This window comes from Nannobrachium achirus (genome assembly GCF_963921795.1).
Source record: "Nannobrachium achirus genome assembly, chromosome: 19".
NCBI classification, from domain to species: Eukaryota; Metazoa; Chordata; class Actinopteri; order Myctophiformes; family Myctophidae; genus Nannobrachium; species Nannobrachium achirus.
The window spans coordinates 56,266,003-56,286,002 of record NC_137826.1 but is presented as its reverse complement, the minus strand read 5'-3'; the positions used below and the strand labels follow the sequence as shown (position 1 = coordinate 56,286,002).

The 20,000-nt window shown below is 46.0% G+C and overlaps 1 protein-coding gene across 1 annotated transcript in view; it reads left to right on the top strand.

Annotated features, from left to right (window-relative positions):
* Positions 1 to 20,000, top strand: part of LOC308304945 (cilia- and flagella-associated protein 70-like) — a gene marked incomplete at both ends in the record, with an annotated part of 38,679 nt that overhangs the window by 16,532 nt on the left and 2,147 nt on the right. Inside the window, 9 exons of the mRNA XM_080749569.1 lie at positions 1,477 to 1,568; positions 4,998 to 5,058; positions 5,668 to 5,832; positions 6,441 to 6,551; positions 11,795 to 11,917; positions 15,280 to 15,433; positions 15,794 to 15,916; positions 18,084 to 18,196; positions 19,046 to 19,207. Coding sequence (XP_080605695.1) covers positions 1,477 to 1,568; positions 4,998 to 5,058; positions 5,668 to 5,832; positions 6,441 to 6,551; positions 11,795 to 11,917; positions 15,280 to 15,433; positions 15,794 to 15,916; positions 18,084 to 18,196; positions 19,046 to 19,207 — 1,104 coding nt within the window. The remainder of the gene's footprint in view (positions 1 to 1,476; positions 1,569 to 4,997; positions 5,059 to 5,667; positions 5,833 to 6,440; positions 6,552 to 11,794; positions 11,918 to 15,279; positions 15,434 to 15,793; positions 15,917 to 18,083; positions 18,197 to 19,045; positions 19,208 to 20,000) is intronic.

The window sequence follows — 20,000 nt, the reverse complement described above, 5'->3', positions numbered from 1 at the left end:
ATTCATGTCAATGTGTGTTTTCAGATATTTAACCACTTGAACCGTTAATACTTAATAAAGTTGACCTTTCACTCTGTACTTAGTCTGCTCTTTTTCCCCTCTACAAAACCTCTTTGCCAAAAATAGCAGATCTACAAGCTCACAACGCCTCGCGCTGCGAGGCGTTGTGAGCTTGTAGATCGGCTATTTTTGGCAAAGAGGTTTTCAGAATATGGACATTAGGGTTCAAGTGTTTAATATAAAAAAGGAGAAAAAAAAGTTTCTATCACACAAAGATTTGGAGGACACCCTGTAGTGACTCTGAGGACCCCCTAGGGGTCCCGGACCCCATGTTGAAGACCCCTGCTGTAAGCAAATACTGTGTGTGTGTGTGTGTGTGTGTGTGTGTGTGTGTGTGTGTGTGTGTGTGTGTGTGTGTGTGCGTGCGTGCGTGCGTGCGTGCGTGCGTGCGTGCGTGCGTGCGTGCGTGCGTGCGTGCGTGCGTGCGTGCGTGCGTGCGTGCGTGCGTGCGTGCGCGCGTGTGTGTGTGTGTGTGTGTGTGTGTGTGTGTGTGTGTGTGTGTGTGTGTGTTACAAAGGTTGCACCTCAAGGCAGAGCAGCTGAGGTTGTGAGTGATGGAGAAGCTGTGGTCAACATGGAGAGCCAGGTAACTATTATAGAAGATAAGATTGTTTGTGAATAAGATGTTATTTTTGTCCTCTCTGTATGGTACAGTACAGTATGTTAGATATATAATTCATACAATTGGGATGGTTGTGTTTATCTCCGTTCTCCTCAGAACCTGTGTCTTTGTTGGACACAGATTTTTTTAGACTCAGAGTCTAAATTACATTTCTCCCCTGAACAAGCAGGCAGGCTCTATTAGCTCAGTGGTAGAAATGTCAGCCCTTGCACAGCAGACCAGGGTTCAACTCCAGGGCAGAACAGGAAAGTTATATAGTTAAAGGGTTATTTCACTTTAAAAAAAGCTTTTGGTCATTTTATCGTCTAATCAGGCTTTTATGAACACCCTGAACAGTTTTTAATTTAGATATTTGATGTAAATGTTATCCGGCCCGCCAGGCCCAGGGCCTCTCCCCATACACACCCATTGTAACTTCAAACTCCATTTTAAACATGATAGATTCATTAAAAACAAAAACAAAAAACACGGCCTGCTCACGTATTAGGAGGGTAGTATGAGTCATCAGAAAAAATAATGGGTGTTTTTAATGAATCTATCATGGTTAAAATGGAGTTTGAAGTTACAATGGGTGTGTATGGGGAGAGGCCCTGGGCCTGGAGGGCCTGATAACATTTACATCAAATATCTAAATATTGAATCAAGCAAATTAAAAACTGTTCAGGGTGTTCATGAAAGCCTGATTAGACGATAAAATGACCAAAGGTTTTTTTGAAATTGAAATATCCCTTTAACAATTATAATAATAATAAAATGTAAAAGAAAAAGGTGCAAACTGTGTGTCCTGGTTACAGATGTATGCAGAATCCAAGACTTACATCATCATGGAGTTCTCTGTGGACAAACCTCTGGTGCCCAAGAGACCAGCTGAGGAACTGGCTAAAAGGTACTCACCTCACCCCCTAGCACTCACCTCACCCCTAGCACTCACCTCACCCCCTAGCACTCACCTCACCCCTAGCACTCACCTCACCCCCTAGCACTCACCTCACCCCTAGCACTCACCTCACCCCCTAGCACTCACCTCACCCACTAGCACTCACCTCACCCCCTAGCACTCACCTCACCCACTAGCACTCACCTCACCCCCTAGCACTCACCTCATCCCCTAGCACTCACTCACCCCTAGCACTCACCTCACCCCCTAGCACTCACCTCACCCCTAGCACTCACCTCACCCCCTAGCACTCACCTCACCCCTAGCACTCACCTCACCCACTAGCACTCACCTCACCCCCTAGCACTCACCTCACCCCTAGCACTCACCTCACCCCTAGCACTCACCTCACCCCCTAGCACTCACCTCACCCACTAGCACTCACCTCACCCCCTAGCACTCACCTCACCCACTAGCACTCACCTCACCCCCTAGCACTCACCTCATCCCCTAGCACTCACTCACCCCTAGCACTCACCTCACCCCCTAGCACTCACCTCACCCACTAGCACTCACCTCACCCCCTAGCACTCACCTCATCCCCTAGCACTCACTCACCCCTAGCACTCACTCACCCCTAGCACTCACCTCACCCCTAGCACTCACCTCACCCCTAGCACTCACCTCACCCCTAGCACTCACCTCACCCCTAGCACTCACCTCACCCCTAGCAATTCAATTCAAAGGGCTTTATTGGCATGAGAAAACATACGTTTACATTGCCAAAGCAGAAGTGTACACAATACAATACAATCAGAACAAAATATATACAGGTGAAAACAGTTTTCATGCATCACGGTAACATGCAGGCAGAGCAGTGATATATACAATGGTTTTTAAGGTGGTTGGGTTCCATTTGATATCCTTCTCTTATCACAGCAGCTCACGAATCTTGCTGCTGTGTTTGCACATTGTTTTACTTCCCCCAGCAGGTATGGGAGTTTTTCATCATTGGTCATATTTTGAAACTCTCCTTGGGTGGTTATGATCTGTGGGAAGTATGTGTCTCTGATGTCTTGGTACAGCGGACAGGTGGTTAGAAAGTGTAGCTCAGTTTCCACTTCATTTTGTGTGCAGTGGGTGCAAAGTCTGTTTTCTCTAGGGAGCCAGGTATGCCTGTGACGTCCTTTCTCGATTGCAAGACTGTGCTCACTGAGTCTGTACCTAGTCAAGATTTTTCTTTGTTTTGGGTCGGCCACCTTGCTCAGGTATTCTGCCATGGTGTATTCTCTGTTTAGGGCCAAATAGCATTCTAGTTTGCTCTGCTTTTGGGTTGCTTCTCTCCAATGTGTCAGGTAGCTTTCTTTCTGCTGTTTTATAATTTGGTTTAGTCCAGTGAATTGTCTGTCTGGTGGCTCTGCTTGTGTTCGTGTACAGAGTTCCCGGACCAGTTGGCTGAGGGGGCATCTCTCTAGGGTTTCTCTGTGTGTGAGTGCCTTGTTATGAAGTGCATCTGGGTCACTTTCTTTTAAGTAGTTATAAAATTTGAATACTCTCTTTTTTATTTTGATTATGAGAGGGTATCGTCCTAATTCTGCCCTGCATGCATTATTTGGTGTTTTCAGCTGAATTCTGAGAATTGATTTGCAGAATTCTGTGTGCAGGGTCTCTATTTGATGTTTGTCCCATTTTTCAAGGTCTTGGTTTGCGGCTGGTCCCCAGATCTCGCAACCATAGAGGGAAATTGGTTCTATCACAGAGTCCAGTATTTTTAGCCAGGTTTTTATTGGGATGTCTATTTTGATGTTCCTTTTGATGGCATAGAAAGCCCTTCTTGCCTTGTCACTCAGGTCTTTTACAGCTTGGTTGAAGTTTCCTGTGCTGCTGATGTTTAGGCCAAGGTAGGTGTAGTTTTTTGTTTGTTCTAATGGGATTGTATTTAGAAAGAATAGCTGGTTTCGGCGGCTGGATCTCTTTTGAAATATCATGATTTTAGTTTTGGTTAAGTTTACTGTAAGGGCCCACGTCTGGGAGAATTTGTGCAGGAGATCGAGTTGCTGCTGCAGTCCTTCTTTGGTTGGAGACAGTAGCAGCAGGTCATCTGCAAAGAGTAAGCATTTGACTTCTGTTTTGCTTAGGGTGATGCCTGGTGCTGCAGACTGTTCTAAAGTTTTTGCCAATTCATTTATATATATATTAAAGAGAGTTGGACTCAGGCTGCATCCCTGTCTAACTCCCCGGCTTTGGGGGAAGAAGTCTGTGCGTTTTTCTCCTATTTTAACTGCGCATTCGTTCTTTGTGTACATTGATTTTATGATGTCATAGGTTTTTCCCCCGATACCACTTTCCAACAGTTTGTACATCAGACCTTTGTGCCAGATTGAATCGAATGCTTTTTTGAAGTCAACAAAGCAGGAGAATAGTTTGCTTTTGTTTTTGTTTATTTGGTTGTCGATAAGGGTGTTGAGGGTGTAGATGTGGTCTGTTGTACGATAGTTTGGTAGGAAGCCAATTTGTGATTTGCTCAGGACGTTGCTTTCTGTGAGGAAATGTAGAATTCTGTGATTGATGATCATGCAGAGAATTTTACCGAGGTTGCTGTTTACACAGATCCCACGGTAGTTATTTGGGTCATATTTGTCCCTAGCACTCACCTCACCCCTAGCACTCACTCACCCCTAGCACTCACCTCAACCCCTATCACTCACCTCACCCCTAGCACTCACCTCACCCACTAGCACTCACCTCACCCCCTAGCACTCACCTCACCCCACCCCCTAGCACTCACCTCACCCCCTAGCACTCACCTCACCCACTAGCACTCACCTCACCCCCTAGCACTCACCTCACCCCACCCCCTAGCACTCACCTCACCCCCTAGCACTCACCTCAACCACTAGCACTCACCTCACCCCTAGCACTCACCTCACCCCCTAGCACTCACCTCACCCCTAGCACTCACCTCACCCTTAGCACTCACCTCACCCCCTAGCACTCACCTCACCCTTAGCACTCACCTCACCCCCTAGCACTCACCTCACCCCCTAGCACTCACCTCACCCCCTAGCACTCACCTCACCCCTAGCACTCACCTCACCCCTAGCACTCACCTCACCCTTAGCACTCACCTCACCCCCTAGCACTCACCTCATCCCCTAGCACACAGGGGAGAAAGAGCAGACTAAGTACTGAGTAAAAATTTAAGTTCATTAGGTAATGACGGCGGTTAAATATCTGAAAACACAATTTGACATGAATTCAATATACACTGATGGCAATGAAACTATATGGAATGGAATATATACAAAGGTTGTGGGGGTCCCTGCTTCATCTCTCCCTACTAAGGGGTCCTTGGCCTGAAAACATTGAAGACCCCTGCTATATGCAATATAGAGACATTATTTTGCTACAGTAACATGTACTGTAAACACACTGCAGGGTCCGAGAGCTGATTCCTCCCAGACCTCCTCTGCCCCGCCGCCCTGCTGGTGCTGAGAGGGTATTACACACACACACGCACACGCACACGCACACACGCACACGCACACGCACACACACACACACACACACACACACACATATAAATATCCACACTCTTGTGAGGACTTGTTGCGACCATGAGGTCGCAGTTACTGTCAAAACCTCCACCGGCTGTTAGTCTGTCTGTCACACATCACGTCACACTTTCCCCCTATTCATATCTCTGCTACCGTTGGCCTTATCCATACCAAACTTTGCACACACACTCCTTGGCTGCCAAACCACAACCTCCACTCATTTCTCACATGGCCCTCTTCTAGCACCACCATGAGGATTCTTGCTAAACACATTTTTGGACACTGCTCCTACAGTTTTTGCCCTAAAATCACACAAAGCGGTACACAGTATCTCTAAAGTCATGTCATCGACATGAATCTGTCCCATTTCCCATATTCCCTCCTGATTGGCTACCATTGCCTTCTAAAGTTTGTGTATGTGACCTGACGGTTGCTTATCTCCCGATAAGGGAGTCTTACTTGTACCTCTCTCTCTCTCTCTCTCTCTCTCTCTCCTCTCTCTCTCTCTCTCTCTCTCTCTCTCTCTCTCTCTCTCTCTCTCTCCCTCTCAGGCAGTGAGGTTCTATCAGAAGGAGGTGTGTGCTGTGGTGCGTCAGGTGGTGTCTCAGTACCAGCAGATGATTGGTTCCTCACAGCGTCCCGAGGACATGAAGACCCAACTGCTGGCTGAGCTCAGCTACAACGGAAGCTACTTCTCCTGCAAGGAGCAGATGAAGGTAACTACAGTTACAATGGAAGCTACTTCTGCTGCAAGGAGCAGATGAAGGTAACTATAGATATCCCATGTAAAGGTAGCTTAAGTGATTTAATTTAATTCAAATAATAACAAAATGTTCTGATAGTACTAGTTACTATATAGAGCAGGGGTGGGCAACTTTGATGATGGAGAGGGCCACTATATACGCAGTGTAACACATTTTGAGCTTGTAGATCTGCTATTTTTGCTATTTTTGAATTGGAATGAAAAGTAATAATGTATTTAATTTCAAATGCATTTCATGTTCTCATGTTAACTTTATGAACTTGGTCATAAAAAGACTAGTACCAGTCATTAAGCTACTAATATAGACTGAAGTAATTACCGTAAAGGGGTTCATGTCTGCATGTTTGGAATTGTAGCAGCTGAAATCAATAATATCTCAGTATTCAGATAGGAATCTGTGGGCCGCATTAAGTGAAGGTGAGCTGCCAGTTGCCCATGTATGCTATAGAGTGTTTTGTCCATATTTGGACTTCAGCCTTATCCCCTGTGTGTGTGTGTGTGTGTGCGTGCGTGCGTGTGTGTGTGTGTGCGTGTGTGTGTGTGTGTGTGTGTGCACTGCAGTACGCTGTAGTGAGGCTGGTGCGAGAGAAAATGCTTCAGACTGAAGAGTTTTCAGATCAGGAGAAACTCCAGGCCTTCCTCAGCCAGCTGTACGTCTACCTACTGGACCTACTGGTACGTCTACCTACTGGACCTAACACACACTGTACGTCTACCTACTGGACCTAACACACACTGTACGTCTACCTACTGGACCTAACACACACTGTACGTCTACCTACTGGACCTAACACACACTGTACGTCTACCTACTGGACCTAACACACCCTGTACGTCTACCTACTGGACCTAACACACACTGTACGTCTACCTACTGGACCTAACACACACTGTACGTCTACCTACTGGACCTAACACACACTGTACGTCTACCTACTGGACCTAACACACACTGTACGTCTACCTACTGGACCTAACACACACTGTACGTCTACCTACTGGACCTAACACACACTGTACGTCTACCTACTGGACCTAACACACACTGTACGTCTACCTACTGGACCTAACACACACTGTACGTCTACCTACTGGACCTAACACACACTGTACGTCTACCTACTGGACCTAACACACACTGTACGTCTACCTACTGGACCTAACACACACTGTACGTCTACCTACTGGACCTAACACACACTGTACGTCTACCTACTGGACCTAACACACACTGTACGTCTACCTACTGGACCTAACACACACTGTACGTCTACCTACTGGACCTAACACACACTGTACGTCTACCTACTGGACCTAACACACACTGTACGTCTACCTACTGGACCTAACACACACTGTACGTCTACCTACTGGACCTAACACACACTGTACGTCTACCTACTGGACCTAACACACACTGTACGTCTACCTACTGGACCTAACACACACTGTACGTCTACCTACTGGACCTAACACACACTGTACGTCTACCTACTGGACCTAACACACACTGTACGTCTACCTACTGGACCTAACACACACTGTACGTCTACCTACTGGACCTAACACACACTGTACGTCTACCTACTGGACCTACACACACACTGTACGTCTACCTACTGGACCTAACACACACTGTACGTCTACCTACTGGACCTAACACACACTGTACGTCTACCTACTGGACCTAACACACACTGTACGTCTACCTACTGGACCTAACACACACTGTACGTCTACCTACTGGACCTAACACACACTGTACGTCTACCTACTGGACCTAACACACACTGTACGTCTACCTACTGGACCTAACACACACTGTACGTCTACCTACTGGACCTAACACACACTGTACGTCTACCTACTGGACCTAACACACACTGTACGTCTACCTACTGGACCTAACACACACTGTACGTCTACCTACTGGACCTAACACACACTGTACGTCTACCTACTGGACCTAACACACACTGTACGTCTACCTACTGGACCTAACACACACTGTACGTCTACCTACTGGACCTAACACACACTGTACGTCTACCTACTGGACCTAACACACACTGTACGTCTACCTACTGGACCTAACACACACTGTACGTCTACCTGCTGGACCTAACACACACTGTACGTCTACCTACTGGACCTAACACACACTGTACGTCTACCTGCTGGACCTAACACACACTGTACGTCTACCTACTGGACCTAACACACACTGTACGTCTACCTACTGGACCTAACACACACTGTACGTCTACCTACTGGACCTAACACACACTGTACGTCTACCTACTGGACCTAACACACACTGTACGTCTACCTACTGGACCTAACACACACTGTACGTCTACCTACTGGACCTAACACACACTGTACGTCTACCTACTGGACCTAACACACCCTGTACGTCTACCTACTGGACCTAACACACACTGTACGTCTACCTACTGGACCTAACACACACTGTACGTCTACCTACTGGACCTAACACACCCTGTACGTCTACCTACTGGACCTAACACACACTGTACGTCTACCTACTGGACCTAACACACACTGTACGTCTACCTACTGGACCTAACACACACTGTACGTCTACCTACTGGACCTAACACACACTGTACGTCTACCTACTGGACCTAACACACACTGTACGTCTACCTACTGGACCTAACACACACTGTACGTCTACCTACTGGACCTAACACACACTGTACGTCTACCTACTGGACCTAACACACACTGTACGTCTACCTACTGGACCTAACACACACTGTACGTCTACCTACTGGACCTAACACACACTGTACGTCTACCTACTGGACCTACACACACACTGTACGTCTACCTACTGGACCTAACACACACTGTACGTCTACCTACTGGACCTACACACACACTGTACGTCTACCTACTGGACCTAACACACACTGTACGTCTACCTACTGGACCTACACACACACTGTACGTCTACCTACTGGACCTACACACACACTGTACGTCTACCTACTGGACCTACACACACACTGTACGTCTACCTACTGGACCTAACACACACTGTACGTCTACCTACTGGACCTAACACACACTGTACGTCTACCTACTGGACCTACACACACACTGTACGTCTACCTACTGGACCTAACACACACTGTACGTCTACCTACTGGACCTAACACACACTGTACGTCTACCTACTGGACCTACACACACACTGTACATCTACCTACTGGACCTAACACACACTGTACGTCTACCTACTGGACCTAACACACACTGTACGTCTACCTACTGGACCTAACACACACTGTACGTCTACCTACTGGACCTAACACACACTGTACGTCTACCTACTGGACCTAACACACACTGTACGTCTACCTACTGGACCTAACACACACTGTACGTCTACCTACTGGACCTAACACACACTGTACGTCTACCTACTGGACCTAACACACACTGTACGTCTACCTACTGGACCTAACACACACTGTACGTCTACCTACTGGACCTAACACACACTGTACGTCTACCTACTGGACCTAACACACACTGTACGTCTACCTACTGGACCTAACACACACTGTACGTCTACCTACTGGACCTAACACACACTGTACGTCTACCTACTGGACCTAACACACACTGTACGTCTACCTACTGGACCTAACACACACTGTACGTCTACCTACTGGACCTAACACACACTGTACGTCTACCTACTGGACCTAACACACACTGTACGTCTACCTACTGGACCTAACACACACTGTACGTCTACCTACTGGACCTAACACACACTGTACGTCTACCTACTGGACCTAACACACACTGTACGTCTACCTACTGGACCTAACACACACTGTACGTCTACCTACTGGACCTAACACACACTGTACGTCTACCTACTGGACCTAACACACACTGTACGTCTACCTACTGGACCTAACACACACTGTACGTCTACCTACTGGACCTAACACACACTGCACTGCAGGTACACACAACCTGCTACACACTGTACGTCTACCTGCTGGACCTAACACACACTGCACTGACCCAGGTACACACAACCTGCTACACACTGTACGTCTACCTACTGGACCTAACACACACTGTACTGCAGGTACACACCCTGCTACACACTGTACGTCTACCTACTGGACCTAACACACACGTACTGCAGGTACACACCCTGCTACACACTGTACGTCTAACTACTGGACCTAACACACACTGTACTGACCCAGGTACACACAACCTGCTACACACTGTACGTCTACCTACTGGACCTAACACACACTGTACTGACCCAGGTACACACAACCTGCTACACACTGTACGTCTACCTACTGGACCTAACACACACTGCACTGCAGGTACACACAACCTGCTACACACTGTACGTCTACCTACTGGACCTAACACACACTGCACTGCAGGTACACACAACCTGCTACACACTGTACGTCTACCTACTGGACCTAACACACACTGCACTGCAGGTACACACAACCTGCTACACACTGTACGTCTACCTACTGGACCTAACACACACTGCACTGCAGGTACACACAACCTGCTACACACTGTACGTCTACCTACTGGACCTAACACACACTGCACTGCAGGTACACACAACCTGCTACACACTGTACGTCTACCTACTGGACCTAACACACACTGCACTGCAGGTACACACAACCTGCTACACACTGTACGTCTACCTGCTGGACCTAACACACACTGCACTGCAGGTACACACAACCTGCTACACACCCTACTGGACCTAACACACACTGCACTGCAGGTACACACAACCTGCTACACACCCTACTGGACCTAACACACACTGCACTGCAGGTACACACAACCTGCTACACACCCTACTGGACCTAACACACACTGCACTGCAGGTACACACAACCTGCTACACACCCTACTGGACCTAACACACACTGCACTGCAGGTACACACAACCTGCTACACACCCTACTGGACCTAACACACACTGCACTGCAGGTACACACAACCTGCTACACACCCTACTGGACCTAACACACACTGCACTGCAGGTACACACAACCTGCTACACACCCTACTGGACCTAACACACACTGCACTGCAGGTACACACAACCTGCTACACACCCTACTGGACCTAACACACACTGCACTGCAGGTACACACAACCTGCTACACACCCTACTGGACCTAACACACACTGCACTGCAGGTACACACAACCTGCTACACACCCTACTGGACCTAACACACACTGTACTGACCCAGGTACACAACCTGCTACACACCCTACTGGACCTAACACACACTGCACTGACCCAGGTACACAACCTGCTACACACCCTACTGGACCTAACACACACTGTACTGACCCAGGCAGGTACACAACCTGCTACACACCCTACTGGACCTAACACACACTGCACTGACCCAGGTACACAACCTGCTGGACCTAACACACACTGTACTGAACCAGGTACTGTACACACACATGCACACACACATGCATATGCACACATACATGCACGCGCACATACACTTTTCAATATACATATTTCAGTGTCAAAACATCAGAATTCATTTGTTGCATTTGTAGTCCTATACAGCCATGTGGAGGACCAACACAGGTGTTTCAATGTGTTCTGATTGGCCTAGAACTAATGTTCTACGCCAATCAGAAGTAATTGTGTTGGTTCTCAACATGGCCGCATAGGACTACAAATGAAACCCATGAATAAATGTTATTTTATTTCCACTCTCTTCTTCTCTCATCTTCTCTTCTCTTCTCTTCTCTTCTCTTCTCTTCTCTTCTCTTCTCTTCTCTTCTCTTCTCTTCTCTTCTCTTCTCTTCTCCTCTCCTCTCCTCTCCTCTCCTCTCCAGCATACATCAGTAGATGAGGAGGGGTCAGTAACTGTCCAGTTATCCTCAGACCAGGTCAGGCTGTTCGCCAGAGAGGCTGAACTCAATGGAGATTATGAGCTGGCTGCCAAGTACTACCAACAGGTAAGAACTAGTACTCTACAAGTACTACCAACAGGTAAGAACTAGTACTCTACAAGTACTACCAACAGGTAAGAACTAGTACTCTACAAGTACTACCAACAGGTAAGAACTAGTACTCTACAAGTACTACCAACAGGTAAGAACTAGTACTCTACAAGTACTACCAACAGGTAAGAACTAGTACTCTACAAGTACTACCAAGTACTCTACAAGTACTACCAACAGGTAAGAACAAGTACTCTACAAGTACTACCAACAGGTAAGAACAAGTACTCTACAAGTACTACCAACAGGTAAGAACTAGTAGGTAAGAACAAGTACTCTACAAGTACTACCAACAGGTAAGAACTAGTACTCTACAAGTACTACCAACAGGTAAGAACTAGCACTCTACAAGTACTACCAACAGGTAAGAACTAGCACTCTACAAGTACTACCAACAGGTAAGAACTAGTACTCTACAAGTACTACCAACAGGTAAGAACTAGTACTCTACAAGTACTACCAACAGGTAAGAACTAGTACTCTACAAGTACTACCAACAGGTAAGAACTAGTACTCTACAAGTACTACCAACAGGTAAGAACTAGTACTCTACAAGTACTACCAACAGGTAAGAACTAGTACTCTACAAGTACTACCAACAGGTAAGAACTAGTACTCTACAAGTACTACCAACAGGTAAGAACTAGTACTCTACAAGTACTACCAACAGGTAAGAACTAGAACTCTACAAGTACTACCAACAGGTAAGAACTAGAACTCTACAAGTACTACCAACAGGTAAGAACAAGTACTCTACAAGTACTACCAACAGGTAAGAACTAGCACTCTACTACCAACAGGTAAGAACTAGTACAGATGCCATATCACCCCAAATCATCACTGACTGGGGAAACTAGACCTCAAGTAACTCTGACTTCAGAAGGTTGACATTTCTGTATTATAAATCCTTGTGTTGATTGAGTGGTCTTGTGTAATATCGTCATATTTTGAGATGGATTTTTGATATTTGTGAGCTGTATACAATCGATTATTATTATATATTTTTAAGATGAGCCTTTATTTATAGGACAGTTAGACTGACAGGTCTTTATTTATAGGACAGTTAGACTGACAGGAAATGGGGGGAGAGATGGGGAGTGACACGCAGCAAAGGCCGTCTGGATCGGGATTCGAACCCGCGATCGCATACTGTCAGGCATCAGAGCCCATGTGGTATGCGCCTGGACCGCTAGGCCAGCGGACGGGTCAGAAATTCAAAATATAAACAAAAAAAGGTTTTGAATATTTCACTGCAAGCGCAATGTTACAGCAACGTTTCTAAAATGTATTATTTAAAGTACATTTTGGGGGAATTATATTAGAGAAGAAAATTTCCTTTTACACAATCTATAAAATATTTCTTAGATGGATCTGTACACCAACCAGTGGTTCTCAACCTGTGGTTTGGGACATTGTCAGCTTGTAGATCTGCTATTTTTCGGTCTTACGGTTAAAGATTGTCTCTGTGTGTGTGTGTGTGTGTGTGTGTGTGTGTGTGTGTGTGTGTGTGTGTGTGTGTATGTGCGCAGCAGGTGAGCAGACAGCCAGCAGTAGCAGGGTTCTGGTGTGACTACGGTTCATTCTTCCTCCTGACTGGAGATCAGAGCAAAGCTCAGGAGTGTTTCCACCGCGGTGTGTCCCTGCAACACACACACCTGGAGAGGTGCACACACGCACACGCACACACACACACACACGCACACATGCACGCACGCACGCACGCACGCACGCACAATATTTGTTTATGGCTACATAAACGGAAGTACACCAATGGAAAAAGGAAACAACGCCTCCTCCAAACTGAGTGGCTTCCTATGATAGCTGATACTGTGCAGCCATTTGCTAACCACCCAACAGTTAGTGTGTTGATGTGTAATTCATTGTGCTGGTTGCGACCATCAGGTCGCAGTTACTATCAAAACCTCCACCGGCTGTCCGTCAGTCTGTCTGTCAGTCAGTCTGACCGTCACGTCACACTTTTGCCCTACACATATCTCCGCCATCGTTGCCCCGATCCATGCCAAACTTTGCACACACACTCCTTGGCTGCCAAACCACAACCTCATTTCTCACATGCCCCTCTTCTAGCGCCACCATGAGGCCGATTCTTGCAAAACACATTTTTGGACACTGCTCCTACACATTTTGTCCTATAATAACGCAAAGTGGCACACAGTAGGTCTACAGTCATGTCATCAACATGGATCTGTCCCATTTCCCATATTCCATCCTGATTACCATTGCCTTCTGAAGTTTGTGTATGTGACCTGACGGTCGCTTATCTCCCAATTAGGGAGTCTTACTGGTTACATTGTGTTACAGTGTGTTGATGTGTGTATTTCATAGTGCTGGTGTTTGTTGCGACCGTAGGTCGCATAATTTACTATCAAAACCTCCACAGGCTGTCCGTGCGTCAGTCCGTCCGTCAGTCAGTCACACGTCACACTCTTGCCCTGCTCATATCTCCGCAACCGTTGCCCCGATCCATGCCAAATTTTGCACACACACTCCTTACCTGCCAAACTACAACCTCCAAGGAGCTCCAGGGACCCCCAGGTCCCTGGGGGACCCCCAGATGTAAAAAATGACGAAATGTGCTAAACTGACCAAATGACCACCCCAACGGGGCTGCTCACGGGGAATTCCCGGGGACCACCGACTCCTGGTGCTCCAGAACGGATGCAAAAGTGGTGGCGCCCCCAGTGGAGGACCCCCTACACTGCAGCTCACATAAAATGCCGTAACTCCGGCTAGGAGCGACCGGGACAGCCGGGGCCGGTACCTATTCGTCCGCCTTGGCGGCGCGGAGACCCCACCCCTCATTTCTCACATGGCCCTCTTCTAGCGCCACCATGAGGCCGATTCTTGCAAAACACATTTTTGGACACTGCTCCTAAAATGTTTGCCCTAAAATCACGCAAATCGGTACACAGTATGTCTACACTGATCCCATCAACATGAATCTGTCCCATATAGCGCCACCTCCAGGCTGATTTTTAAAAAGACATTTTTGGACACTGCTCCTACAGATTTTGCCCTAAAATCACGAAAATCACTACACAGTATGTCTACACTCATGTCATCAACATGGATCAGGAAGATTTTGGAAAAACTAATTTTTGCCCTATTTGTGGAGATAAGTGACCTACGGTCGCTTATCTCCCGATTAGGGAGTCTTACTGGTTACAGTGTGTTGATGTGTGTGTGTCATTGTGCTGGTGTTTGTTACATTGTGTTACAGTGTGTTGATGTGTTGGTGTTTGTTACATTGTGTTACAGTGTGTTGATGTGTTGGTGTTTGTTACATTGTGTCACAGTGTGTTGATGTGTTGGTGTTTGTTACGTTGTGTTACAGTGTGTTGATGTGTGGGGTAGTAGCTGAGACGTCAGGTCAGTTCCAGGATGCGGAGACGTTTCTGGAAGACGCCACATGTTGTCATCCTGACAGCCTGGAGGCCTGGACTCTGTTAGGTAACATACAACATTATATATATCAGCTAGCGCGTGGCCTGCATTTTAACACTTTGAATGTCATAATTAAGGTATATTAGCTGCCGAGGCGCGTGCACATTGTGTGCGCGAGGGTTCCGTTTCACGGCCCGCCGAAAGTCATCTCTTTCACACGGAGAAGAAAAAATACAACCGCGATGATCCGTGTGTAAGTTATGGTCCATAGAAAACAGGCCGCTTTGACCAAACGCGCGATATGGGAAAAGAATACTTTATGCATTTCTCTGCAGCCAGAATGAACACTTGACCAATCAGAATCAAGCATTGAAACAAGCCGGGTAATAACGGTTGCTATGACAGCATGTGTTGTTGTGTCTCCAGGGCTGGTCCACGGTTCCCATGGCAACCAGTTCAAGGCAGAGATGGCCTTTCAGGAGGCGGGCCGAGTCCTCGGCCCCTCCCCCCAGCACCCGCCGGCCTGTCAATCACCCAGCATCAAGCCAGGTGATTGGTCAACGGGAAATAATCATATCTAATCTGACTATTAATTTACAGAATGTCCATCTGTCGTCTGTCTGCATGCTGACATCACTGATACTAAACAGTGTTTCAGTTGCCATGGTAACAGCCGCATGCTGAAACAATGCCCAAATTTGGAGATGACTGACATCACTGATACTGATACTAAACAATGCCCAAATTTGGAGATGACTGACATCACTGATACCAAACAGTGCCCAAATCTGATATACCTGCATGCTGAAACAGTGACCGCATTTGGAGCTGACTGACATCACTGACTGACATCATGGAACACCATATATGGGCACAAACGGGTGAAACAGTGCCCACATTTGGAGATGACTGACATCACTGATACATATTCGATCCTGCATGCTATCCTACGAGCCGATACTTCCACCTCGGGAGAGGACTAGTATTGTTGATTGATTGATTGATTGATTGATTAAGATTCATTTGTTGGAACCAATTGTTTATTTTCAAAGGGAAAAAAGGGGTGAGAAGTACAGTAATTGGCTGTTCTAAAAAAAAGAAAAAGGAAGATCCTGAATTCGATATGTTTTATTTGAGTTAAGGTCCAGGAGTCATCAAGGTAAAAGCACTGATCATACATAATATTTACTACTGTGATGAAGCAGGAAGTGACAGACAGGAAGAGGAGGAGTCAGACAGACACACTGAGGAGGAGGAGCCAAATCCTCCTGTACACTGCATCTACACACACACTGCTGACTTCCTGTTGTCACACCATGCACTGAAGGTACACACACACACACACACACACACACACACACACACACACACACACACACACACACGCACACACACACACACACACACAGGGCTGTCACAATTATTACATGATCGTCTAATCGCTATTATTTGACATAATCGCGATTATTTTTCATAATCTTTTCCATGTTGAAACATTTATATTTTTTTAATAGTGGAAATAAGCAGATCTACAAGCTCACAACGCATCGCAATGCGACGCGTTGTGAGCTTGTATCGGCTATTTCCACGATCAATGTTCTTTTTTAAGTATAAAGTTGTCAAATATGTCAGTAATGTATTTGTATATTTAGGTCATGTGCCATATCTACCATGTGCAACTTCAAAGCCTACAAGCCAAACAGAAATGTAATTGTCAATGACAAAAACACAATTAAATCGTTAATCGCAATTATTTGAGCGACAATTAATCTTCATGTAAAATTTCATATCGTGACAGCCCTACACACACACACACACACACACACACACACACACACACACACACACACACACACACACACACACACACAATGGAAAACCACCAAAAGTCTAACAAATTAATCAGCTCCATCCCAATTGATGTATATGGCAGTGGTTCTCAAAGTGGGGTTCCAGGGGTTCCCCAGCAAAAAGTAGTTAATATATTGTCACAATCATTTTAAACACTTAATCCGTTTATATGTGGGCTATCCAAGAATAGCACATCTACAAGCTCACAGCAGTGTTTTTGAAAAATATCGAAAACGTCGAGAAACCTTTAGAAAAATAGTAATTTATTAACATAAAACTTCTCTTCTGGGGTGGTCCCTGGCTCAAAACATTTTCAGATGGGGGTCCACGGCCAAATATACATATGTCATGAACTGACTCAGATCATGACAAATATGGGAGACGACACACAGAATAAAATGCTACATTTATAACTAAATCAATCCTAACTTGTACTTAAATGTGGAATATGTTGGTAATAGTCAGTAAGATCAGTAATGTAGTGCATGTATGGATGTGTGAAAATGTAACGTATGTGCAAAGGCAGAAAGAAGGAAATAACAAAACCCCAAAAGAACCAAACACAACCATTGTTCCCTGCATGGGTAGGAGAGAGAGAGAGAGGGAGAATGGCTCCGACCAGCCTGCTTAAATACTCTAGTGAATGATTGTCTCACACAACAATGGGATGGGTCATCACACATATCAATTTGGGAAAACATTTGAGAACCACTGGTGTGTGTGTGTGTGTGTGTGTGTGTGTGTGTGTGTGTGTGTGTGTGTGTGTGTGTGTGTGTGTGTGTGTGTGTGTGTGTGTGTGTGTGTGTATGTGTGTGTGTGTGTCAGATGGCAGAGCAGTGTGTGTCTCAGTGGATGGTGTGTTCAGGTGGTATCAGATCTTCTCACTTCCTTCTCCGCCTGGCCAGGCTGCACCTGCTGCAGCACCACTACTGCACCGCCTCAGACTGCCTGGAGGAGGCGCTAAAGCACAGCTTCCAGGTGATCCATAACTGCACTTACACACACTCTTCACACAGTGGACGACATACAATCAGGAAGGCACCGAGTGCCAAGTGAAAGTGCCAAGTCAAACAAGTGAGCTTGTTTATTACCCGGCTTGGTTGAATGCTTGATTCTGATTGGTCAAGCTCTGAAATCAGCGGTGAATTATAGCCAGTGAATTAACCCAGGCTGTACTGCGTGGATTTAGTGCCGTATCCAACATGCCCGCCATGTAAACAAACACACAGCGACATTTACAACTAAACTAAACGTTGCTCTCAAGAATGTTTTTAAAAACATTTGAGGCGAGAAATAGACGACGCAGTATCAGAAAATGGATTCTACTTGATCAGCACTTTCCAATGCGACAGTGTCGCGCTGGGGGGGAACGCCCAGGCTAGCGCAACACTTGTGGAACACTTTCACCAGTCTGAAAACATGGAAATACTTTGGTTTGTTTTTAGTTTTGAGTCAAATTATTAATTTTATTGAGTAGCAGGGTAATAAGCGGGATAACATCTCACTCAGAGGTCGTTATGGAGTGATAGGAGCCCTTCAGGTTGATATGCCACCTCCGCTCTGTGTCGCTGGCATATCAACCTGAAGGGCTCCTATATCACTCCATAATGACTGCTGAGCGAGATGTTATCCCTTGCATGATCTGATAAAATAATAATAGTTAAAGCATAACATAATAGTCAAAGTAATAGTGCGTTCCAGGTCTTAATGGGTTAAACTGTGTATCTGTGCGTGTGTGTGTGTGTGTGTGTGTGTGTGTGCGTGTGTGTGTGTGTGTGCGTGCGTGCGTGCGTGCTTGCGTCCATGCCTGCATGTGTGTGTGTGTAGGACCCAGACACGTGGGCGCAGTACGCTCACTGTGTGTATGAGAGAGGAGATCACAGCAGGGCTCAGCTCATCTACCAGAGAGCCCTGGACTTCACTACACAACCAACAGACACTCACAGTGTGTACCTGCGCCTGGGACACATCTATCTACACACCAAACAGGTTACTATACTGCTGCTGGAATCACTCTCAGGACTAATACATATAGTCCGAGCGTTTCGTGTACTTAATGAAAGAAGCATGGAATTTGGCACACAGTTAGAACATGCCATATGGAACATTTTTGGCTATAGAGCCATCGCAGATTTGTCTTGGGAAACTTGTGGGAGCCAAAGTTGGGGTCTCAACCGTCTCATAGACTTGTACTATACACTAAAATAATACAAAAACAAGATCTGCTTTAAATAGCATGTGAGGGGTCAAACCACGTTTTTTTCGGGATTCTGAATCCAATGCAAGCATTTGTTTTGCACAAAAAACATTCCTTTCCGAAACACGGCCCCCACAAAACTGTGAAAAATTACGACTCATTAAACCATAGTTGTATGGGAGGAGTTTTTAGCCCAAGGAATGTTTTTCGTGCAAAACAAATGCTCGGGTTGGATTCAGAATCATGAAAAACCCCTAGTTTGACCCCTCACATGCTACTTAAAGCGGATACATTTTTTGTATTATTTTACTGTATAGTTAAGTCTATGAGACACCAACCTTGATTGGCTCCCACAAGACAAATCTGCGATGCCCCTATAGCCAAAATGGCATGTTCTAACTGTGTGCCAAATTCCATGCTTCTTTCATAAAGTGCACGATTCCATCTGCATACTGCCCGAAATGCCTGGACTAGTTGTACTCAAAACAACACTGTAGTATGACAAAGTAGTGCATTAAATTACGGGGGGGAAAATTTACTGTAGTTTAAATATACTGTACACACTGTATATACAAGAGGTACAAG